Genomic DNA, 25,033 nt, shown 5'->3' with positions numbered 1-25,033 from the left:
GGCTTTTTTTTTTTTAAAAAAGGACTTTAACTACATATTTCAAGTTTATTTCATTTTTCTCACCCCCACCCCCTTCTGTGTTTAAGGTTTCACTGGTTTGTATTTATAGTGCTTGGATACTCAGTAGGAGAAACTGATGAAGCTAAAGTTCACTACAATTCTTCAGTATGAACAACTTCCAGAAATATCCACTCACATCATCTTGTTTATTAAGAATTTAAATGAGCTCTTTAGTACTGGGAGTGTCCAGGGTAACACATACACAGTGGAAAAAAAAAAAAAAAACCAACGAAAACCAAAAAACTATTTCAGAACACATTTGAAGGAGTAAATGCTGCAGAGGTGAACCATCTGCCCCTGCCACCCCAATCCCAATTAGATCCAAGGATAATTTAATAATTCAGACCAAAATACAATCCAATAAATATTTCCTACATGGGAGGGGAAAAGGAAAGGAAAGAAAGAGCAAATAAAAACCCCATTCTTTTTACCATGCAGTTTGCAATTAGCTGCATAACCGAGAGAAGAGCTAGCTTTTGTGCATGGCAGTTTGCAAGGAGAAGCATTTGCTGACAGTACTTACCGACAGGGTTGCAGCTGCAGGGCAGACATCCCTCCTCACTCCCCAGGCGATAGAAGCTGTCCCTGCACCTTTCGCAGTGGGCACCATCGGTGTTATCCGAGCAGCCTGTGCAGTGGCCCCCGTGGCCCGTCGAGCGGTACAGCTCAGGGTCGAAGTAGCACTCCTGCGATCTCCCGTTGCAGTCGCAAGCTGCAAAGACAAGGGTACCATCGGTGAGCAACATGTGAGGCCACCCGACCCCAACAGTCACAAAATTTGCTATATAAAGCTCGATATTAAGCTGTAGCAGAGCTGGAGTAGGAGCCTTTAACCATCCCAAGACCCATGCACAGACACTCCCCCCCAAGGCATTTGGGCATCAATGAGAAGAAAAAAGGGGAGGTATGGTTTTGTGGTGGTTGAACGTGGGGAAGGGGGAAGCAAGGCTGTAACGATGAAACAGGCTCCTCGAGACCATTCTCATCTACACCCAGAAGAAAACCAGCATTTTCTACCCCACTCCCTTCCATGTTGGGCTGCTGTTTGCAGCTGAAATGCTGCCCTCCCACACAGCAACACTTATCTCAACCATGCAAACAAGCATACGAAGATAACAGCGACGCTGACTCCATGCTGTAAAAAGAGTTTCTCCCCTGGATCACAAATCTCCTCTGTCTACACAGCAGGAGACCCAGGTTTCACCAGTCTGTCGAGGGAAGGCACAGGTCTTGATCAGACAGCTGGGACTGATCAATACATAGAGGTCCGACAGGAAGCAAGCTTTTCTGTCTGAAAAAGCTTCCCCATAAAGTAAACTACCAGGAGCTGTGGTCTGACACAAAATCAAGCAAAATAAATTGGCATTGGGTCAGAGATCCGCATTTGCAGTCCAAAAATGTTGCAAAAGCCTTGAAATTGGATTAAATAGTTGACAAGTAAAAACCAATAACCCAAATGGAAGAGGAAGTCAGTGGATGCTAAATGAGGAGCTTTTTACAGGGTAATTATACTCCAGCATACTGAATACAGACTTTTTTTCTGTGGGTCCCATAAAGCACAAGTCTGTACATTTTTGTGGCACACCTCTTTCTTAAAAGTTGCTCCCATCCTTTTCCAGAAAGGATATTCCCCTTTCTATGGATCTACTAGAAAGCTCCTACAGGATAGGAGTGGAATGACCAGCAGGTCCACGAAAGCTCTGCTGAAAAACACCAGAACTGTGCTTAACACTGTCTAACTGCAACTGAGACAACTTAAAATCACGCAGGGCCAGCTCCTGGATGCCAACAGAGGCAGGGGACTCAATCCCTGAGAGATTTTTTCCTCTCAAGCACAGTTGCACACATACGCAAGCATTCATTGGCGCTCTCCGCTGTCGCTCTCCTCCATGGACGGTCATTGAAGAAAGGAAGACACTTTTCACAGTCAACCCCGAAGGTGTTGTGCTTGCAGTTGCAAACCAGCTTCCCAAGCTCATTCTTCACACACTCGCTTGCGTGCCCGTTACATTTGCATCTAGTTAATAAGAGACAAGGAACAGGTATTTAAACTCCAGGGATCCAGGTCACTCACAGAGCGATCCCAAAAACAGACCCCAGATCTGAAAATCTGAGACGAGACAAATTCAAAGGCAGGTGGTCACAACAAAACTGAGAACACAACTCCCGTCGTTCAGCTTGGAGAAAAGGAGGCTCCAGGGAGACCTTATTGAGGCCTTTCAATATCTAAAAGGAGTTTACAAGAAAGATGGAGAGAGATTTTTTTACCAGGGCCTGTAGTGACAGGACAAGGGGCAATAATTTTCAACTGGAAGAGGTTTAGATTGGACATAGGAAGGAACGTTTTACAATGAGGGTGGTGAGGCAGTGGCACAGGTCGCCCAGAGAAGCTGTGGATGCCCCATCCCTGGAAGTGTTCAAGGCCAGGCTGGATGGGGCTTTGAGCAACCTGGTCCAGTGGAAGGTGTCCCTGCCCGTGGCAGGGGGCTGGATGATCTCTGAAGGTCCCTTCCAATCCAAACCATTCTACGAAACAAATAGGCGTAGCACGTTCGAGGTAGGCATTTAGAAACGCAAAAGCATTAACCAACTCCTTTGCAGTCTGTCACTAAAATAGAGTAAGCTCAGGAGGAGAAACAAAGATTTTGTTGGCTTTAGGTTAGTAAATCCTCTGTAGCTTCTCCCTCACAAGAGTCCGGGAAACTGTATGCACACTGGCCGTGTGCTACTGCTGTATCAGTAAGAAATTAAATAGCACAAAGGTGACTAATACAGAAGCTCAGGGACCTCCACAGACTGGTGGTGCAGCCAACACAAATGCCCATGTTGTCAAATCCCGGTCTCAGGACTGCTCTTTGCAAACAGTCGAAAACATCGCACTGGTCTCAGCGCTGTTTTCATAAACATTTTATAGTCAACAACTTAAGATTTAAGCACCCTGCAATATGCTTTAGCAAAAGGAATGGACAGCCATGGTATTGTACAATGTTTCAGATCTTCAGACGAGATGGCTCCCAAAACATATGTGAAGCAGAGACACTGAGATTTTCTACTTGCTGTTATTCTAGGCTATGAATATAGGCAGAGAACAATTATAACATGTTAAAAAACACACAAAGCACAAGGTAGAAAAAATTTAGGGTTTCTTCTTTTGTTTTACATTTTTGTCACTCTTTTCACCCTCCCCCCTCCCAAATCACTTAACATTTGATCTAATCAAGGGGAAAAAAAAAAAAAATTCAATCTCTGTCTGCCCTGAAGTTATAGCCGCAAGAGGTCATACACAGTACTTCCAAGCTTCATTCTACTGCATTTTTGGTTTAGGACAGTCAACAAAGACCAGAGCCTAATGGCACCATGTGAATCTAATCAAAAGCTTTAAAGCACTGCAGTAATCTTGACCAAAAGCTTTAAATAAGTACGGAGGTTTATTGTGTACTTACCTTCCACCCACAGCAAAATCAGAAATTGCATAGTAATAAGACTTGAGAACTTTTGGGTCATTGAAAACTTCATCTCCAAATGTGTTCAGACGATTGAGTGTCACTCTAATATCTGTAGCTGTCACCCATTCCTAGAGCAGACAGAAATCCCATCAGATTAAACATCAAGCATCCCCCTCGAGAGCAGACCAGTGCTGTATCATTAGCAGTTCTATTCACAAAGTCATTCATCAATCAGCAAGTTCCTTCCTCATCGTCCTCCCCTCTGTACCTCGGAAGCTGACACATCCCTGCCCCAGAGGCCTTACATCCCATCCTCTTGGCTTGAACGGGTTTTCCAGACCCTGTTCCTCTCCGGGTACTCCTTTTCCAATGCCTCTTCACATCTTGACTGCTCTCAGCTGGGAAGCAGTGGGTAACCTCTCCAGCAAAAAGTGCAGTGCAGGCAATTACACAAGCTTGTAATTGTACATATCCACCTGACTGCAGTATTCCTGCAAAGCTATAGAGCACCAAAGGGAAAAGCTTTACGGTACACTTGTCTGCAGACATATCCCATCAGATGAAGAGACATGGACAGACAGATGAATGAGGCTCAGGGAGGCTGAGGAAGAAAAACAAACAGGCAGATCTGACTTACAACACAAGAGCTCTTCATAATATTTACACAGCATCTTCAACACACTACCCTACACTCCCCTCCTCCAGCAACAGCCAGCAAACGTAGCCTGTCCCCAAATTTCACATCACCTTCAGCCAGTGACTGTCATTGGTACCTCCTTGATTTTATTACGGCTTTTGCAATGCCATTTTCCTTCAAACGCCATAAAAAAAGAACACAAGAAAAACATCCCTGTATGTACAACCGTGCTGCAGCTGCGTCACTGCTTAGTCAGTACAATAAGAAGATTTACGAAATTACAAACATTGGCATAAACACATGGAAATGCTGAGCACAAACCACACATTTATTTCAGTTCTGAAAAGCAATGCCAGAGGTTTATACCTACTTTAGGAAATTGGCAGTCAAGTTGCTATCCCCTACATAGAGAAGTTTATCAGAAAATCATACACCGTATCACTAACTTGAAATCTCTACCTTCACCTTAATGATTGGACTCTCTTTTCTGCAAGGCCTAGCTACACCAACAAGGTGGCCAAACTGGTTCTTTTCCATTTCAGGAGTTCTTCTCCCTTTCCCATTAATCTTCATGTTCGTTTGCAGAAACAAGCCCCACCAGACTCTGCTCTCCTGCCCTCTGGCTGGGGATCAGAGACAGGTGAGCCCCGAGCCTGTTGCATGCTCACATCTCAGTCTGCTCCTGCTGCTCTAAGAGGAAAGGGAAGAAGAGGTGATCGCAGCTCCGAAAAGAAGGAGATGAGTCCCGATGGGGCAAACCCCACAGCTTTAGCTCCTTATTGCAATATAAGCTGGAGAAGTCATCAAGCAGAATACAGAAAGTGGTAAGTAAATCGGATAAACTGGTGCTCCTAATATGCTCCTGACCACTGCCCAACTGGTGGTGTGAATGCTAACAATAAAAAACCCCTGTGACCAAATGCCCTCACCAAGTCACTTGTAAGAAAAAATAAATACTGTGGATAAAATCAAACGTGTGTTGGGGCGGGAGAGCTTAAGAAGACAGGTTAGGGTTTCCAATAACCCTCTGTTTAGGGCAACCTCCTATTTCTTAAATTTTTGTGCTCTAAATATACATGCAGATGCCTCAAATATTCATTTGACTTAGGCTTTACCTTCCTCTGTCCTTACATCTGAAACAGCAAAATGCCCGCAGCTGCCTTCTAAGCAAGCAGAGATTTGCACTCATCCTCTAAAGACTTCCACGACACCCAATGACAAATCATCCTTTATGCCACTGATTTTGCATTTTGTGCCCTAAACATACTAACAGAGCCAAGAGTTCAACTCTTCCTTCAAAAGTATCTCTTTGGCTTGTCCATCTCAACTTACCTGTGCAAGGGCCTTCCAGTATGAAGAAGGGCTGTAGTGCAGCCCACAGTCGGCACAAAGCCACCATCCACAAGTACTACACAGAAAGACTCAACTCAGATCCGACCGACCGACTTAGTGCTGTCCACATACCTGTAGCACAGGGCTGTTGTCAAAGTTATAGGCACTGGGACGTCCCTCCAGCGTTGAGAACGCCACGTTGCCCCCAGTGAGAGGGGAGATGTCACTGAACTCATCCGTACAGAGTGCCTGCTGCTCATCCTCTCCAGTCCGAATAAAGCCACGATTGACTTTGTGATAGGTGCTCTCACAGGAGCCACTGTAATACTGGTAGGGCACCCACGGGCCATCTTCCCTGGTGCGTTTGTAGATCGCAAAGCTCTCTGGCCGACTGGTGTGAAACTTCAGACGCACGTATGTGATGTCAAAGGCCTTTCCTGTGGACAAGAGACAACAGACATGAGAAAGACTCAAACTACTTAAACCAGAAAGAATGGAAAGAGCTGCACTGCAATTTTCTCTTTGGAAGAAACACCTCCTCTAGTACTACCCAGCAGGATGAGCAGTGTCCAGTAGCACCAGAGGTATCTCTTCCAGACCTAGGTACTGTACCTCCAGGCAAAGATAAGGTGAAGAAACCGAAGGCAGGAGCTGACGACAGGCTGAATAGATAACAGAACAGACCTACAGACTGCTGTGCAGCCAAACACGTATCTGGCAAGCTGCAGTTCTCTTCTGCAGACATCACCAACAGTGTCCTTACCCCAACAGATGACAGATGACATCAGATGCACAAACAGTTTGTGTGTATCTGAGGCCAGGTCCAAATTAACCATGCCATTTGATAGTACTTCTTCCAAATACACGTCTGGGAGAAACAGTATTAACCAGAGAGGTAAGAGTCACACTGCAGAGCCTGTTTTGTACCTCTGCTCCCTCCCTAAATAGACAATGTCCCAAACTCTTTCTACTACTCATGAAGCCTTTCCTCCAGACCGAACCACGGAGAACACCCTCTTCTACTCATTCCCTGGGAAAGACAAAACAAGGTTTAAGTTTCCCAGACCATATGATTAAAGCCACCAAGACACTTTTCAGAACAATGTGCAACGATTTTCAAGCTAGCCACGTTCTCCTTCTCCTAGGAGGATAAATGTAAACCCACCTCCCTGCCCTCTATTCGTCTCCCAACAGGTTTGATCATCCTTCCTCATGGATTCTTCTCCAGCGACTTGAGCCATCTATCCTCACGCACATAAACCAACTGCCCAGGGGATTCACACCCCTGAGAAAACCCATTAGAGGAAAAGGACCACAGCCACCTTCCTCTGCCATCCCCACCAGTTGAGGGGCACGTTCCCAGGAGGAGGGGTACAGCTGTGTGACAGCTGTTCTCACTCCAACTCGGTGAGCGGACTGCGTACGATCAGGACATCCTGGTGCACGTAGGGAACTGGCTAAAACAACGTGAAGTTTGTCTGGAACAAAACCTCGGGTGTTTAGTCCTTGCCACACTCTTTTAACATTCCCATCACCTCCAAGAAAAACACTACTTTAAGCAGAGGCTGCAGCCCTTGTTGCTCCTTTCATTGACCAAAATAAAATAAAATAAGCTGGTAGAAGAGTTTCAATTGATTGAGAAACAGGTTTTTTCCACCTGTAAAAGTCACACAGATTTAACCTCAACTTGTAAAATGAGTTAACTCCACCCTGTTAAATTTTAACAGGAGGCTTTGCACCTGCTGAAGAGTGGCTTACTTCACAAGTTAAAGCAGACCAGACGCAGCAGTTCACAAGAGCAGTGTGCCTCTCAAAGCACACATGCAAAACCCAATGGCAATGAGTCAGGTCATGAAGCATGGTTCTCCCTCGCGGGCCACCCACTGGTTAGACCGCGACCAGCCTGCATTAGGCACATCACACCCAAAGCCCGGCCGGTGCGAGGGAGTAACCTCCGTCCTTTCTGGCTGCTGGAAACACCAAAGTAGCATGGGAAGCACGGCAAAGTGCCCAGAAATCAACACAGCAGGGAAAATAAATAAATAAATAAAAAATCAAGACATACAGCACCCAAACAGCTTACACCTACATGTCCCAAGGATAAAAACACACTGATCTTGTGTTTAAAGCCAAAAAAATCTGCCGATACCCCAACCTAACAAAAAGTACTATCTGTGCGCAACATGCAGGACAGTTGGGGCGTTGTACAGATACAAACCCCCCCAATTCTTCCCACAAAACACCCTATCCTATTTATATCCCGTGTGAGGTTACGGATGACCTAAGCACAAGACTGGAAGCCAGACATTCACAATCTGTGGCCCTTGCTCAATACTAGCTCACTGTTGGTTTGGGGTCAAGTTATTTAACAAGAGCTTCTTACAGACAGAAGACAAGTGAGAATTAATCACAGTATTAATGCCAGACTGCTTCCACGAGGGCTAGAAACCCCAAAGGATCAATACTTAACATTGTAACACAGCTCAGGCGTACCCTCCCCTTGCTGCCCAATACAAGAGGTTAATCCTGTTTCTGTTTATTTGGAAATACTCTTCTTAAGAGCCTCAATGCAAGGCAAGCAGCAGACATCTCATGTACACATCAGTCCCTCCCAGGTTTCCCATTTCTCCTGCTACATGGTCTCTTCTCAGGAAGAGAGCTCCTCACTGAAGGCAAAGAAAGCTTCAGAGGTGAAGAACATGCACATGCAAAAACTCAAGGTGGGCACGCCAGACAGGAGCAAGTATCTTTTTCAGGCTCATGGGAAACAAACACAAGATATACTTCCCAACTTTTCCAGATAAAGGTAAGGAGCCCCAAAAGCAAATGCCTCCACGTTCTTCTGCAGGAAAACCCTAGTATAGGTGTTGACTTACAACTTGCCACCCTATCCGAGAACTTCACCAACACCCTGGATGGGCAGCAACTAAAACCAGACCTACCTTCACAGTCTTATCACTAATAAAACTGTCACCAGCTTAATGAGAATGTTTTCTTTGAGGTCACGTGCTAAAATAAAGCAAAATATGAGGCTGAAAGTCTGCCTTGGTGGGATTTCTTTGGGCAATTTTCAAGACAAGTGAAAACAGTCAAGACATTAGGCAAGAGCAGCAATTCCATGAGTCAAAAGGAGAAAACAAAAAAAAAGCTAGAGCCAACAGCATGAAGATCATTCAATTAAATTGTGTCAACTGAATTGTGAAGAACACCCTACAACTTTAACTTGGGGAGGTTAGCATCAACTGAATTGTCAAGAGTGGCCTGCTACTTTGACTTGGGGTGGTTAGTTTTCTTCTACGAGTACTGCATTCCTCTAGCATGAAGCAAAACCCCTGCATTCAGACTTCATCAAGATGATTTTGGGGAGGAAACGCTTCAAAAGAATCCTGGGAATGAAGAGGGGGCCGAGCGTGTACTCTTACTACACACGCAAAACTTTTTGCTCTAGCAGAAAGGCCAGGACACAGCCTGCATGTCCCAAAAGAGAAGTTTGTTGGTTTGTTGTATTTTTTTTTTTCCCCCTTTCCACTATAACTAAATTACGGTCCCTGTTTCCTGACAAGGTCTCCTTCCTACAGCTCCTTGCAAAAATTCCAGCTCAGCTAAAGGCGCAACACATGTGAACTGCATTCTGGGCAGCGCGAAAACATTTTCCATAGAAATCCCTTGTGCTAAATGGAAAGGGCCCTCCATTTTTCATCTTCTGTTTTACACAGCAGGCCAAAGAAAACGCATTCAAAACCCTCCCGACCAAGCAACCCAGGTGAAAAAGACATTTATTTCAACTGGTGTAACTACTTGAGAAATCCTGTTAATGGTATTAAAGAGGAATGCGGTTAATGCCCAGAGAGCTGCTGTGCGCTACTGCCATATCAGCTTGCCGTGAGTAAATACTGCTGGAACAATAGAGTTTACCCAAGACCAGCTGACACAGTGTTGAAAGGCATTTCCCCACTGTTCATACTGAACGTAAAAGCTGTGCTTGGCAGCAGGGCTCTTCAAGGTTGCAGAGCCTTTTTCTAGCAAAGATAAGCCTAGGTTGCTTTCAAGTCTTGTGGGGATAAATAAATATATACTGCTATTACACTGAGAAATGGTGACAGTAATAACCAGGTGAAAGGCAGTTTTAAACGTTTCATTTGGAAGACAAAAAAAAAAAAATCATTGTTCTCCTGTTCCTAGAAGCTGGTAATTATTTTGATCTCAGTCTGGCTTAGATGCATCTGATAGGGTCAAGCTTCAGACAACATTTCCCTCTATGTACTGAGCAGTGGCAGATCTATTTTGCAGGAAGGACTCCAGATGTTTGTTATAAAAGTTTGTTAGTAGAAAGAAGATATGTGGTAATTAGCGACCAGGAGCTCAGCACTTGAGGAGTGTAACCTGACATGCCTTTAAAGCATCCAGAGCTCAATATCACGAGCTGCACTTTTTAAAACTGCATTTTTTCTGAGACATGAAGCTCTTCACCAGCAAGTGACAAGTTGCCAAGATAACCAGCACCTTTTGCTAATTCAAGCTGATGTAGAAAACCCCGTAATAGCCTTCTCTAAAGTACGCAAGCACATGTATAAGCCTTCAAGACAGTATTGCCATTACAGATTCGACCAAGCGAGGAAGTCTGGGTGCCTGCAGTGGCGTTGGAAACAGTCAGCGTTGTTTGATGCAGGGGACGCTTCCCCAACAACCTGCTCACTTTGTTGGGCTGACGACAGCTGCCAGATGGCATCAGCAATTCCTCAGCAGGGTTAACACCCAATTCTGTATCCCAAGGTCTACCAGGAAACGCGCCATGCTGAAAACCATAAAGATAGACTGGAAAAAAGTAAGCAAATGCTGTTTAGATCTTTAGAAACTCCTCCCTTTTCCCTCAAGTTAGGAATTCGTTCCTAATACACAAAAGGCCTCCTTGTATTCAGACCTCTCAGAACGGATGGATAATTTACATCAGGAAAACATCCTGCCAGCTGGCATGCCAGCTACAAGCACTGAATTGTGAGCAGATGCCTGGACAAGATAAGCCCAGACGACACTTGTCTCCTTCATTATCGGTCCACTCGCATCCCCTGCCCGCAGGAAGAAACCACACTACCTCTTCTGCGCTCCCTCAGTGCGCCCTCCCAGTGAGCTTTAAAATACAGCCCATGAGTTTTGCTGCCCAGGGGGGAAAAAAAAAAAAAAAAAAAAAAAATCCACCCCAGAAGATTGTATTGGACAAAGAACCAAGCCTTTGCAGATTTGTTTTCAGCAAAATTCACTGAGCAGCAATGAAATGGTTAAACTTTGCTGTTTCTCTTTTGGTCAGCTCCTGTTCCAAGGCAGCTTTTTTCACACAGGTACCCGCTGACAACCTATTTCTAAGCAGAGGTTAAAAGAATTGAAAACAAACCAGTAAAAAACAAAAATAAAATACAGCCTACTTATTACTTTTTGATTGGATTTCATTTCCATTTCGCACTGACAGGACAGACGGCAAGCAACTCCCATCAGCATTTCATTCTGCTCTCATCTGACCTGTTTTCCAGGAAGAAAGGCCAGCTTTCCCAGTTTACTAGACCGGAATGTGTCCCATGCCATTCACCCATCTTGTCCTTCCTCCTACCTCAACTCTGCCCTTCTTGAACCATCAACTCTGCCCACCACCCAGTGCAATGCTGGACCAGCTATAAGCTGACAGACTGACTCTACTGCTTCAAGATACTCCTCTGCTCCTCTCTGACAAATAAACAGCTACCGGCCATCACAGCAGGCAGCATCTCCCAAGCTTACGCTACTACCACGTGTAAAGGGTAGCACAGATACTGGAACCTCACATAAGCAGCGAACTGCAAGGAACAGAAATGTTGATGTCAGTAGACGAGGCCTGCGAGTTCACAAGATCTTGTTCAAGACTGATCACTGTTTCTCGAGTCAACCAACCACACCAAGTTCCCAGCTGCTGCAGTATTTTGTTCAGCCTCTCATGCTTGAAACCCTCCTGGAGGCTTCCCTCCTGGAGCCCAGGGGCTGCAGATGGGAGGGAAATGTTTAAGGAGAATGAGTTATCCCATCCGTGGAATGGGACAGGATTTTCCAGCATGCAGATGGGCAACAAGTACAGGACAGTGTTTATAAGGACGGGAGGAGAGTGAGAAACATCCTGAGCAACTTGCTCTTTTGGAATAAAATAAAATTTTTTTAAACAACAGCCCACCACCTGCAAGACACATAAGCGGTAAGTTATGTCGCTTGCATCACATGCGCATAAAAAAGCCAAACTTATGACAGAAAGCAAGAAATTATTGTAGGTCTAGAGCAAATGTCCTTTACAACTACACCCTAGCTTTTCTGGGAAAATTTGTGGAGGAGGAAGAAGATGAGAGCACTGGTATTGCACAAGCAAATGGAATATCCAGCATCCGAAGAAAAAAAATAAAGAACTTCCATTTTCTGATGTTCTTTACTGGGGAAATCACTCCACACAGGAGTACGGATGACAGCTCTCAAATGTCGAGTGGTGGCCCTTAATAGGAACACAAACCAGTAATAATAAACTTTAGGTTTATTTTCTTGTCCTCACGCAAAGAGCCTGGAGATTTAGGTGTGTATGTCATGAACAAGAAACATTTGAAGGATTTTAACACAGTCTCATCATAAACCACGCTTCACCAAACCAAAGATTTTGACTTGCGGAGCTTCGCCACAGATGGGTGCCTGGGTTTTAAGAAAGCCCGACGGAGATATAAACATGGGTTGCTTTTTCTGGGTGCCTGTACTAAGATGGGGACGGAGGAAGGAAACAGGTTTGGGACACTGGGGGAATGAGCGCAGCCTTGAGCGCGCTGGAACGAAGGCAAACTCCCACCACCCCATTAGATCATGCATTCTTCCAGCGCTCCCGAACAAAGGCACCATTGACTTGTGTGCGTGGGCGGCTCCGGACAGCAAAAGGCTGCCCTGTAAATTATTGCACGATAATCCAACGTTGATAAGTCATCGGGGCTGCTTGTTCTAGTCATGATTCCAAAGAGTGGAGGAGGGGAAACTGATTTCCCCCCTGCATGGGCTGAAGGCAGCCTCATAAGAAATGCATTTTTTTTTATTTGATCACTCCTAAGTCAGCGTAAAAGTCAGAAAACGTTGTCCAATAATTCAGTACAGCTTGCTGCCTTATTTGTACAGCTTTGATGCAAAGATGTTAAGTTCGTTTCCCAAAACGGCCAGCTGTGTTTATTCACTAGGGACTGGAAAGATCCCATGTACAACACAAAAGTCCTATCTGCACAGGAAGCCTCAAAGTCCTTTTTCAGCACAAACGATAAAAGCTCGTTTTAAAAAGGTACTTTACACTTGGCAAGCGCAGCCAGATCACAGATGATCAAGGACGCCACAGGCCATTTTGGGGAGGACTCCATTTCATTCATTTATCTGAACTGCAAAGCTATCTCCTGCCATCAGCGCCAGCACCAAGATGAGCGGGATGTGGGTTACGGTGGGTTGGGATCCTTGGAAAGATCATCTGATGGTATCAAACATCCAGAAGCTGCTCCGTGACCCATACACAACAGGTATGAGTGAAACCAAGTCACTCCCCCAACTGAAGGAGCACAGAAAAGCAGGGGTTTAGTCTCCCTAAATGGAGGTTTTACCCAAGAAGAAAAAAAAAAAAATTGATCTAAAGGTTTTACTTTTCCAGAAAAGATTAAAAAAAAAAAAAGCTGTCTTTTGCCCTTTATTCTCAGCAGAAGAATGCATGGCAATTACCAAGAAATCATGACAGTCCATAATGACACCACCAACAGTGACTTCACTAATAACAACCCTTTAAAAGGGGCAATTTCCACCCATTCCAAGTCACTGTGGGAACTGGGTGCCCCAGCAACATGACATCTCCCCAAGAGTTTTCCTCATGTTGGAGATACAGCTATCATCCAGTAAAAACCAAAGCAAACAACCACCACAGCCCCTAGAAGATCAGAGCTGGTGGCAGCAGCAGGTCGGAGAAGATTCACCAAAAAGCCTTCAATGGAATCATACAATGCAATACTTCTCATCCTTTGCAACACGTCTCTCATGAACGTTCCTAGACTAAGAAAGCACCTCCAAAGGAATCACCACAAGCCAACAAATCTTACCCGCCTTCAAGTCATTCTCAAAGCATTCAACTTAAAGTGACAAAACAAAGAGCAAATCACATCACATTTTAATTTCCCCTCAGATATTTTAACTTGACAGTAAGAGGTGCAGGAGGGAATATTCCTGACATTCGGCTCCAACTGCATCTTTTCAGAGGTGAAGATGTGGGGATGGAAGAGTGACTGGAAAGACAGACCAAAAATTACTTTCAAATTCCAAAGCAAAAGTTTAAATAGCTAAACAAATATGGTATTTGGTGCGTCTTCTTTAAATATGGTATTTGGTGCGTCAGCAAACACGACTCTTGTAAAAAGAAAGTAAGTTTATTGGATTGTAGTGCAGTACCTTGCAAACAAATTTAGTATCAGATAACCTGGTGAGAGTTGCAACTAGGTTTTTCTGACTTGTGACAAAAAAAAAAAAAAAGGGCATTTTGGAAATGGGATAGTGCCAGAATGTTAACAGGTTTTCCTGAGGTCTGCTTTCCTTCTGCATGCCCTCCCAGGAGCCTCACCCTCCAGCAGCTCAATGCCCTTCCCTTGCTCTTAGCACGCACGGGTTCAACTAGCACACCGACAGTCGAAGCATATGCTTCAGTTTAAGAAGTTCAGCAAACTCAAATGACCAGAATTGAAAACATCCTGGCCAAAGGCAACAGGGAAGTTAGTCTGGATGGTGTTCACCTGTACGGGTGAGATGTCAGATGCCCCTCGCTCCAGCTCCGGCGCCGGATCCGGGACGGGAGGTACACCAGCTCCCACCAGAGCACTGCCTCTCAACGCAGCTCCGTCATGATCCTCAGCCACCAGTTTCTATTAAATAATATTTTGAAGCCTTTTCCCCTGCCTGTTGAAAGACAGAGCTTTCCCCACTCGCCTCCCTCCTCCTCCACACGTGCTCATAGCCTGCAACAGCTCCAACACCTGGCTTCGCTCCTATCTGAATTCGATATCAAAAACACACAGCTTGTGTTGTTGAGCCTAATTAAGAACAAATTAAGTGATACGACTATATATGAGTGCTCTGAGCAGCAGCAAGTTCAGCAGCTCTGGGAGCAAGACGACCTTCCAGCCTAGCTCCCACACTGCTGGCTGTACAGCCATCAAGGGGCCAGAAATGTTCCTTACACAAAACATTGAGTTCTCTGGAATTTTGATGGTTTAATCTCCCTCCCACCACCCACTCACCAGCCACAGATTTTTTTCAGACACAGGCCATAATTAACACTACAGCTATTTGGAAACAATACTGTTGCTATTAGCATCCATCACCTGGCCCTGATGCAGACAAGACAGCTTTCTTTTCTCGAGTATTTAAGGAGCTTTGCAATCTTCGATAAACAGGTAAGAAAACTAACTTCTGGCACATTTGAATCGTGCCATTTAATGTTGTACAGTTTGCACACCCCCTGCCTCCCCATCTCCCACTGAGAAGTCTCCCCCTCCTCCCAACAGACTCCCGCTGTGGATTTTAAGCAGCAGTTTACATGCCTTCATGCTATCTTTTAATGCATTTTCAGTCAATTACAGGCTTATGCACAAGCTACCATTATTTATGAAACACAAATTACAGCAATATCCATACGGACCATTTTCAACCACCCACACAACAGTTTTACTTTCTCAGCCTATTAAGCCAGGGAAGGAATTGGGATAAACAGACTTGACAAAACCATTACTGGAGCGAGGCCATTTCCAAAACAAAGCTTGCCACTAAGTTATGTTTCAAATATGTTTTGGAAAGACAGAAGCAAAGCTCTTACAAATTTTTCTTGAAGTAGAAGTGGGAATTGCACTCCAGTTCTCGACTCACAAGTAACAGCCAGCATGTGCCCTCAAATCTGCCTCTGGAGTACAAACTGCACAAACTGCAAACACTCATGGAAGTTGCAAAGGTGTATTAAACACACAATTGTGCAAGTTCACGTTCATCCACGTGTCCTGTCTCGAGACACATGAAGGTCACAGAACTGCTAAATGCAGTGACTATTTCTAAGGAAAGAGAGTTAAGCAGAAAACCAGAAGTACTCAAGAAGGTAGCATGGCTTAGCATGACTGGTCTCCCACAGAAGCGACTCTGTAAGATTACTCTGGAACACCACGAAGAAAGAAAATGAAACTGGACGCTCTCTGTTGACCCTTCAGAGATAGGCTTCTCAGTACTTCCAGATGCAAACTCTGAAGCCCTTGGTTTAGTTCACAGACTAGACGGAGTCAAATCTGCTTTACATCAGGCTCCAAAACACCTCCATGTACCCACACCAAACCTAGATTTACAAAGTTATCTGTAGATTAAAGCTCCTTCCACCCAGGCTAAAGGCTGCCCATCTAGGAACAGAGAAAACTCTGAAAAAGCCAAAAAAAAAATTCCAAAATAGGTATGTGCACAGTCTTACCTTTACCATTTTGTACAAGAGGGAGAGTTCAAGACTAAGACAGCATTACTTTGTTGCTCCTTCGTAAAGGAAGGATTTAAAGGAAGGTACCGACACAGTTGCTGAAGTGGGACCGAGCACCACCTGGGATACCGCTGAGAGAGTGTAACATCAAACAACTTTCCTGCAAAGCACGCTCTCCTACAATGGCCCCAGTGGAAACAAAAAAATTAAATGCTAACGTGTTTAAAAGACAGTCCACAGACACTTCGAATTTGCTGAGCTTATCTACTGGCCTTGAAACACAGGCCATAGTATAGTATAAAGCTAAATGTTAGTGCCTGGTAGGAATGCAACAAAACCCTAATAATTCTGAGTGTGCAATTAATTCACCCTGTGAGCAGCAGAGAAGGGAGGCAGTTGTGCTGTGAAGAACAGATTGAGTCTGATGGAAAAGAAAAAAAAATGTTACACAAAGAAATATATTTTATTCCCAGATGGTCAGAGGGCATGGTGCTCAAGAACTCAGAACTGCATTTAAGTTAAAAAAGCGTGGATTAAGAACAGCTGCAGAAACATTGAGCAAAGTCCAGACAAGGCAACAGAAAACCCACTCACTCCACAAAAAGTAGGTTCCTCAGCCCCTGGACTGCTGCAGAGGACATTTCCAGGGAGGTCCTTCGTGGAAGAGAAACCCTACGAGCAGCCTTCCAGTAAGGACCTAAGAAACACCTTGCACAGCAGCAGACAGACCTCTCGTCCCCAAGCTCCGTGTTTTGAGGCACATGCTACGACTTGCTAGATCACACCACATCCGCCCCAGTCGCACACAGGTTCTTCGGCAGCAAAAGAATAGCTCAAGATTTCCTTAGGTAACGGCACTGCCTAAAAGAGGGCGATCACACAGAAAATTAGTTTAACCATTTGCCAACCAATGAGATTTTCATCAGGCATGCTACACCGCTGTGAAGCATACGTGAACTCTACCAGAAGGTATTTTTCTCAGGAGAGAGACTATTAAAAATTCATTTTCCGATTAGTACTGCCAAGGCAGTGACATTCCTTTTAAAATGTTGCATACCTATTTGACCAAAAAGCCTTTTTTTGAAGTTACCTTTAACTCTTATAACTCAATCAGTAACGGAAACTACCACACATTAAAACTTCAATCAATTTGTTGACCATGAAGTAAGTAAGGATCAAGATATTTCTTCCTCCCTCTGCTTTCAGGGTCTTTATTATGTATACTTGACTTTCTTGACAGTATTTGGGGGGGGAACTGAGAAGAAACGGCCACTTAAACCCATCAGTAAAGCTGCCGCCTTTGTGAAGGCTCGAATAATACAGCATTCTCAAACCTCTGTTTTCAATAAATCCTTACGTGTAGTGATAGGTTAAACCCAAACTAACCTACCTGTGGCTCCTTCAATCTACAGACACCGCAAGAGAGCTGAAGAGCATCAGGCTCTTCAATCTAACACTCAGTTATAGCAATAAGGGCTTTGCTTCTCCAAAAGCTCACACTTTCAAGACCCCACAGTATCCCCATGTCTCTCTGTTGCCTAGATAGATACCTCTCTCAGGGGTCAAGGAAAGCTACCACCACACAACCCCAAATGTTAAATCTTCACAGATATGACTGTTACTAAAACATCAAGGTGCCTGTAAAAGACCAAAATTTGGACAAAGTGTGTACAGCTCAAGGAAAAAACAAAGCTATCTCGGTTGAAAAATAGAACCATTTGAGAAACCCAGAGAGATAAAATTTCATTTTCCACAGGAGGTATGCAGCCCACCTTCATCAAAACACTATAAAGCCCTTGAACTCTGCACAGCCTCATCCAGGAGAATATGTTTCTCTCCTCTGCCCTCTTAAAAACCATCATCACTCCTTCCTGAACAAGGATCCAGCTAAAGTAATCAATAACATTTATCACATCAAGAAAGATTTGTGTAACTCAGTGCAACAGAAATGGAGAAAAACCAATACCAAATGATTCTTGGACTTGATGATCTTTGAGGTCTCTTCCAACCATAATGATTCTATGATTCCTTGATGGCCCGGTCAGACAACTACTTTTAATTTTACCATTTCCCAGTAAACTTCTGATACCAAATGAAGGCATTAGTTCTTATCTTTAAAGCAATTAATAGGTCCAGTCATAAGAAAAAAAAAACAACAAAACACAACAACTAATTTTAAACCCTCAATAGCAGCACACATCAGCCACAGCAGACAGCAGCTATCTTCTTCTGGCACACTGCACGTCATGCCAGGTCTCTACCTCAAAGATTTAAAATTTAGAGACAAAACATTTTACCAAAGGAGATTCAGCAGTCGCACGGGTGTCTGAAAGGAGAAAAATAAGTCAAATTCAGGATCTGCCTGTGTTAAGGAAATGCTGCAAATGCACTGGAGCAGTGGGGGAAGGATCCTCGTTCATCAGAAGCGCATGCAACACCAACACTGCCTTCTGCCTTCAAATCCACTGGAACTTCTCCTCAGAACTTCACACTAAATTGAAAGTGAAAAGCCTTGCTCTACAGTGTTTTTAGTTTGAAAATAAAGAGTTGCTGGAGATTAAAAGCTTACCAAGGACTTCATCACTGGTCTTAAACACAAGGCATTTTGTTACTGTAGAGCAGCAGATGAACACAAGCAGAAGGACAACTAATGGCTGTCAAGATCTGCTTGGGAAAAGTGACACCTTTGAAGCCACTTCACCCCGAACGACATACAATTCCTGATATTGCTAAAACAGGAGGGGTGGGACAGAAGGAGTCCTGCGAGCAGAGGAATTAATAACATACGGCTCCCTATATGTAAGCCTCTTGGTTTGAATTTTAGAAGGAAAGTTTTGCATCTTCCAAACTCCATGACAGGGATATCTTTGGAGTCATACCTGACTGCAGAAGCCAAAAGCTGTGAGATGAAGATGTATGTTTGAATTGCGGTTCCCTCTTTGGTTGACCTTTTTCATAACACTAACAAGAACTGTCACTATTGTGGAGAGCTTCCTCCTCCCACCCATCCAAGCAGAAAAGCAAAGGGTTCAGAAAAAACGTGGAACATGACGGGGCACAGACAAATTCTTAGGTGAGTTTTACTTCCATAGGGCAATGCATTCCAGCAAGAGAAACACAACCGCCTCTTGTTTGCAAAGAGTAAACTAACAGCCATGCCTTCCTGAGTCATTGCAAAAAATTCCATGAGCCTCTCATGACATTGTCAGGAAAAAAGCTTTAACATAAAAAGTTCACAGAGCCACATCAGATACAACAGCCTCCCTCTGGATGAGCAAATGGACAGCGACAATCTTCTTGGATGTCTCACTCCAAAGGCTTGGAGAGCAGTTTAAGTAAATGGTTTCATTACCAGGTTCTACTCCCAAAAAAAGAACACCACTTGAAGTACTTCAAACGCATGGACAAGTTGCACACACATTCAGGTTTCCTTTCACCAAGGTCTGATGACCCTATATTTTGCTGCAGATTATTTGCATTACAATAAAAAATCTTATATTTAATAAATAGGCTTTTTCAGATATCTTCTATTTCCTTTAAAGTCAGGAAAAAAGTAATTTTCAAGATCATTTCCACTACCAGCATGCCAACTCAGATACCTGCCAAGTTTTCTTAACACAAGAGAAAAAAATGCTCAAGTACACATAGTATAGTTTAATCTCAGGTCTTCTTACAAAAGCTGACGCAAAGAAAAGCACTGCTATTAAAAAAAAAAAGCTATCAGTCCTTGATTAGATACACTAGATTTCACACAGATGACAAGCAGAGAGCCTTAAATCAATATCAACAATAATGTAATCACACTGGGATACTTCTGCAAGAAGTTGTTTGAACTTTTTAATCTCAATTACTTTTTGCAAAGCTAAGGATAGCAGTAAAAAGTTAATTTTCAGTCAATTAAAAAACAGCAATGTACATTTCTTTTAACAAGTGTATAAAGAAATCCAGATCTGCGCAGCTGATTTCTGAAACACAGCAATGATGGTGGGGAAGAGGTACAATCCTGGAAAAGAAGTTGATAGTGTTGACAACTTGGGGCGGGGGGGGGGATTTTTCCTGGAATAGCTGATTTTCCTGAGGATAAGGGAGCAGCTTTCCCTATACTTCAAAGTGCAGTATTATTCTGGTAAAATACTGCTAGAGTAAGCAGAGCTTCCTTTGGATGAAAAGAAATTTTCCCTGGGAAAAGACCTTCAGTGAGTTTCAGGATGCATTCACGCTTAGCCTCCTACCTCTCACTTCAGTTGCAAGAGTACAATTTCCTTCCTCCTCCCAGTCTTCCTCTGTCTAGACCCCCTAGGTACTGAAGATAAGTAAATGTGAGCAGGGGAAAAAAAGAAAAAAAAAAAAAAACACAAAACATGAAAGTTAGAGAGAGTGCAGCTAAAAATTTGTACACAAAGTATTTTTTACCCATGCAAAGGTCACTGCTAAAGAAAGAGCCACGATGCTGACCACATACTGCTTCATTTTCTCAAGCGTTACTGAGCTGATCTCCTAACCAGGTCTGGTTACTTTTTATTTTAATTTATGTTGTAGAAAGACAGGGCAGTTGGACAGATTGGCTTTTTAAGGGCATTTCAATCTCCCAGGAACATTAAGTACACAAATTATTCACCGCTTCATTAACCAAGTGACCAGATAGTAATGGCCTTCAAATTTAAACCACATTGCCTAACAGGAGCATATCCTCCCCCAGACTGGCAGGTTGAAGAGTAATCTATTTTCCCCCAGCTCATGGGAAAACAAAACCAGGCTGTTCCCAGCCTTTTCATGGACATACCAATAAGCTTTGGAAATAAGATGAACTTCAGCGAGTAAAGCTGTGAGCACGAAGATGCAGAAGAAAATGATTGTGCTGTCTAGTTGCAGTCATATATTACATTGCAATTCAGAAAATAATCTTTTTCTCTAGTCAATTCTTCTCAAGATTCAACACCTTCCCTCCAAATACAGAGCTCGCAAATATTTTAAGGTCCGACACAAACATTTTTACAGCTGAAAAAGGGGGATTTACTCATGAATTTGCCAAGCAAAGTTTCCCTAAATATTCGTATCTCTATAGCAAACAAGCATGAAGCTGTGCCAAGCCTATTTGTGTAGGATAGTCTCCACATAGCGTTTAAATGAGCACTAAACTAAAAAAAAGTAAGTCCTGGTTATGAGATCTTTGAGGTTGTACTCCAGGCCTGGGTGGACGCTCAGCACCAGCACGCAGAAAACGTACAGCTCTCCTTTTTCCCACACTGCTTTTAAGCCCCTCTAAAAGCAACTAATTCACCCAGTTCCCACTTCCGAGTCTAACAATGAAGTGCTACAACAGCTCCCCAGATAATCTCTCAATCCTAATACCCACCGCTAAGTGCGGACCTTAAAAGTGTACTCAAACAAAACATCATTCAGGAGGGAAAGAAGAAAAAAAAAAAAAAAAAGAGAGAGAAAAAACTTACATAGAAGAAAATTTTAAAATAGTGAAAGCTTAGTAACAAACTTGTAGGCAAAGATTTGGTTTAATTCTTGGTCTAATTCATTTCTTTGTCTAAACAGGAGGAGGGGGGAGATTAAACAACTTCCATCTAAAGTTAAGGTATTAAAAGACTTTTCAAGGAATCCTTCTTTCTTTAGTATTTCTGTGTGTCATCTTCAACAGCATGGATACTACTTCATGCTTCAATTCCAACTCAAAATTAAACTCCAAGTTCGTTTTCCAAAACAAGACATCAGCAAACCCTTCACAACATGTTTTTAAAATTTCTTTCCTTTCCAAACTGCATAACCATGAGCTTCGTCAGCATTATTCCCAATAACCACCCAAATATTCAAAAAAAGAGAGAAAAGCATTAATCCATCTGAAGTCCTCTGGCACTATCAGAGACTGGAGAGGAGGTGATCGTCTCACACCGGTACCTGCACAGGTTTGGGGATGCTGGGTTCGGGTTTTCTTCTTACATGTAATTGTTTACCATTATGAAAACAGCTCACATAAAGCACCTCTGTTGCTCAAGACCGCCACCATTCTCCCTCTCCCAAAAGGAAAGCATTAAAAAAAGGAGAAGAAATTAATAAAATTCACATCTACAGTGTGGTCTAAAGGCAGAAGCATATAGTGTCCTGCACCCAGCTGAGCATGTGAGTCCTGGGAAGGGCTGTGCTCCAAGACAAGGACTGCCAGATCCACTCAAACCAGATACGTCGCATCTGCTCCTTTTTGATCAGAGTCTCGACAACCCAACTGAGCACAAACTGTACTAATATTTTTGTTTTTCCTCCTGTTTACCCCTTAAAACTTGCAGCTGCAGCGGGAAGCCTCTCCTCATCACAGAAGCCCCAGCGGGCCACGAGTTGTGGAACAGCACATAGAGCAAATCCAGCTCCTCCGCCGCCACGTGTCGGAGCTCCAAATCGCTGGCTGACCCTACCTCACCGAGCTGCAAGGTCCAAAGGACCCTTCCCACGCAAGGGTCCAGGACCCATCCTGGCAACAGAGGACCACATTTCACAGGGCAACAGTGCCATCGGCAACAGATAAACCGCCTGTGCTTCCAAAGAGCCTATTTGGGGATTAAATGAAACGGATGTCAACATGAAGGAGATGCCCCATCCCTCTCCTGCCCATGAGAAGCACCTGCTTCTTCTCTCTGCCTCTTGCTTCTGCTTGCAGGTCCTTCCCAAACACGCAGGGAGATGTACTTATTTCGTGCTGTGGAGTAGGGACAAGAAAACAGTCAGTGCTGTAAACCAAGTACACTCCAGGCCTGCATGTTGCCGAGATGACTGGTAAGATGGCCAAGAGAAATTTCTGTCCTTGCCTTCATGGTCAACTCCTTTGAGGACAAGTGTTTGTATGGGGTAGTGCAGTAGACTCCCCCCTCCCAAAAAAGTTAAATAGAAGATTTTTGTATTTATTCTAGCACTTTATATTTAAAATTTATTAGGGCATTATTTAGCAGTAAATTAAAGGATTGTGTTGCTGGTTTAATAGTTGGAGTTCTTCAGCCTTTTAAGAATTTTGTTCCTTTCAGCACCCACTCCATCCCAATTTCAGAAGAGGATAGGGAGGGGTTTTGAGACTGTACAGGCACACACTCTCTCAAACATCAATCCAAAGAGCTTTAACTGATATTCAGCATAAAGTCAGCAGAGGTTAAATGATTTACAGCAGCAGTTCATGCTGAAGGAGATACTTTGCACCAGGTCCTCCTGCTAAATGGGCTAGAGCCCAGTAACCACAGCCATGGGGCTGCAGTGATGCCCAGCTTCACTATGGTATTCCCAAATCCATCCTACACCGGTGGTGTCTACACTAGAGCAAAGGATTCCATTTCCTACACCAATTTTTCCCATCTCAAATCTTTCCATCTCTAAATTTTTTCCTCCCTTTCTCCAACTTTTTGAAGTTTACTCCAGGCTGTCGGCCCCCTCATTTCTCCAATAACTTCTCTGATTCGACCAAGCAGAGAGGTCTCCAGAGTTACCAAGTTCACAGAAGGCTTGCAGAGCAGTCAGAGCAGTAACGACTTATTGGACACTCCTGTTCTCATTCAGTCATATCTTCCATTACTAAAATGAGAGCTGAGATACAATTAATCCCACCTGCCAGTGGGGATGCACCCAATAAACACATGGCTAAGTGTTTTTCCCAGAGCGAATTTGGATCTCATCAATATAAGTGAATAGCTCAAATGTTTCCCTTCCAGCATGCAATACTGAACACATCCGTGGGGTATTTTGTCCTCCGAGATGCTACCGAATAACCTGATCTTGCTGCAGCCTTTTGAAATTCCTCAGAAACGACGTAACCAACTTCATTAGCACTAACTTCAGTAGCTCTGTCATCTGAAAATATTACCTCTTTGCTTTGTAAAGAGATTAAAAACCACAGATGCCAACAGAGGTTCTTGAGAAATCCTATTTCTAACCTCTGATGAAAAGTGACCGCACTTGTTTTTCCCTCTTCACCACAAGCAAATCCTGGAGCATAAAAGCTTTCCAAGCCTACCCCATACTCTAGCAAGTGCTCTCATTTGTTTGGGTTTTTTTTAATTCCAGGAATGCACCTTAGACAACTTATTATTTTTTCTTTCACTGAAGTGGGCAAGTTGAGTTTAGGAGCATCACTGCACCCGATCTGCCCTGTACCCTACTCTCAGTCCCATGCAGCCATGAACCTCTTCCCTCCCTCTCTCCCAGAAAACCTGCCCATCACCAAAACACCCTCTTGGCTGCCGATGAGGAATATGAACAGGGTTTTTCTTTCTTTCATTTTAAAAGACATTAAGACCACTGCAACAACAACTTCAGAGCCTGATGCATTTATCAGTAGCTCAACCACCTTACAGCTAAGCTCCTATGCTAACACCACCTCGCCCTCACTTTGAGTGATGCTGCTGTTTTCTCTGGACCACAGCTGTCCTGGGATGGGTAACTCCATCCAAATGCTGTTAAACTCATTAGGAGAAAGAGTGAGTGCCCTCCCTTGGTAACACTGACATTTGGCAGAATTTACCACCTGAAGTTTAGCAACGAAGAGCAGAAAATGGCTTTTGCCTCACTTATTCTACCCAGGTCAACCCTCCAACTAGACGCTCGTCAAAGTGACCCAACATCGTGTCTGGTGGGGCTCCTCCCAACGCTTCCAGGGTAGAGTGGCAGAAACCCACTTAACTGATAACATCAACCCTTCATGAGTTCAATATTGCCGGCTATAAACAAAATATCAGTAAAAACAAGGATGCTGCCCTGGAAAGAGAGACTAGCACACAATGAGTCCCTCCCAAGGATGTAAGGCAGAAGATGAAACCATGACCAGGGTGCATTCCCATCCCAACACAACAGCTCATTTTTTTCCACCCTCCAAAATGGCAGATAGGCCTCAGAGCCCAGCAGAAACAGTTGGGGTGACCCTGAGTAGCAAGGGCTGCCGTACCAGCGCAGGGTGCTGCTCCAGAAGAGGCGGACTTGAGCAAAGATAAGCAGCGACCCAAGCCTGAGCTCCTTCTCCCACATTTCCCCCTCTGCCCAGAGGCTGGGAGCAAGTTTTGTAAA

General features: G+C 43.9%; 1 protein-coding gene across 1 annotated transcript in view; it reads right to left on the bottom strand.

The window, feature by feature from the left end:
* Positions 1-5,995, bottom strand: part of LAMC1 (laminin, gamma 1 (formerly LAMB2)) — a gene marked incomplete at its 5' end in the record, with an annotated part of 23,809 nt that extends 17,814 nt beyond the window's left edge. Inside the window, 4 exons of the mRNA XM_009694992.1 lie at positions 584-772; positions 1,911-2,077; positions 3,504-3,634; positions 5,608-5,995. Of these exons, the coding sequence (XP_009693294.1) occupies positions 584-772; positions 1,911-2,077; positions 3,504-3,634; positions 5,608-5,995 (875 nt within the window). The remainder of the gene's footprint in view (positions 1-583; positions 773-1,910; positions 2,078-3,503; positions 3,635-5,607) is intronic.
* Between the last annotated feature and the right edge of the window lie 19,038 nt (positions 5,996-25,033).

Source organism: Cariama cristata, unplaced genomic scaffold (assembly GCF_000690535.1).
Source record: "Cariama cristata isolate BGI_N322 unplaced genomic scaffold, ASM69053v1 scaffold1292, whole genome shotgun sequence".
NCBI lineage: Eukaryota > Metazoa > Chordata > Aves > Cariamiformes > Cariamidae > Cariama > Cariama cristata.
The sequence above is the reverse complement of the archived record's forward strand: the minus strand, read 5'-3'. Positions and strand labels throughout refer to the sequence as shown.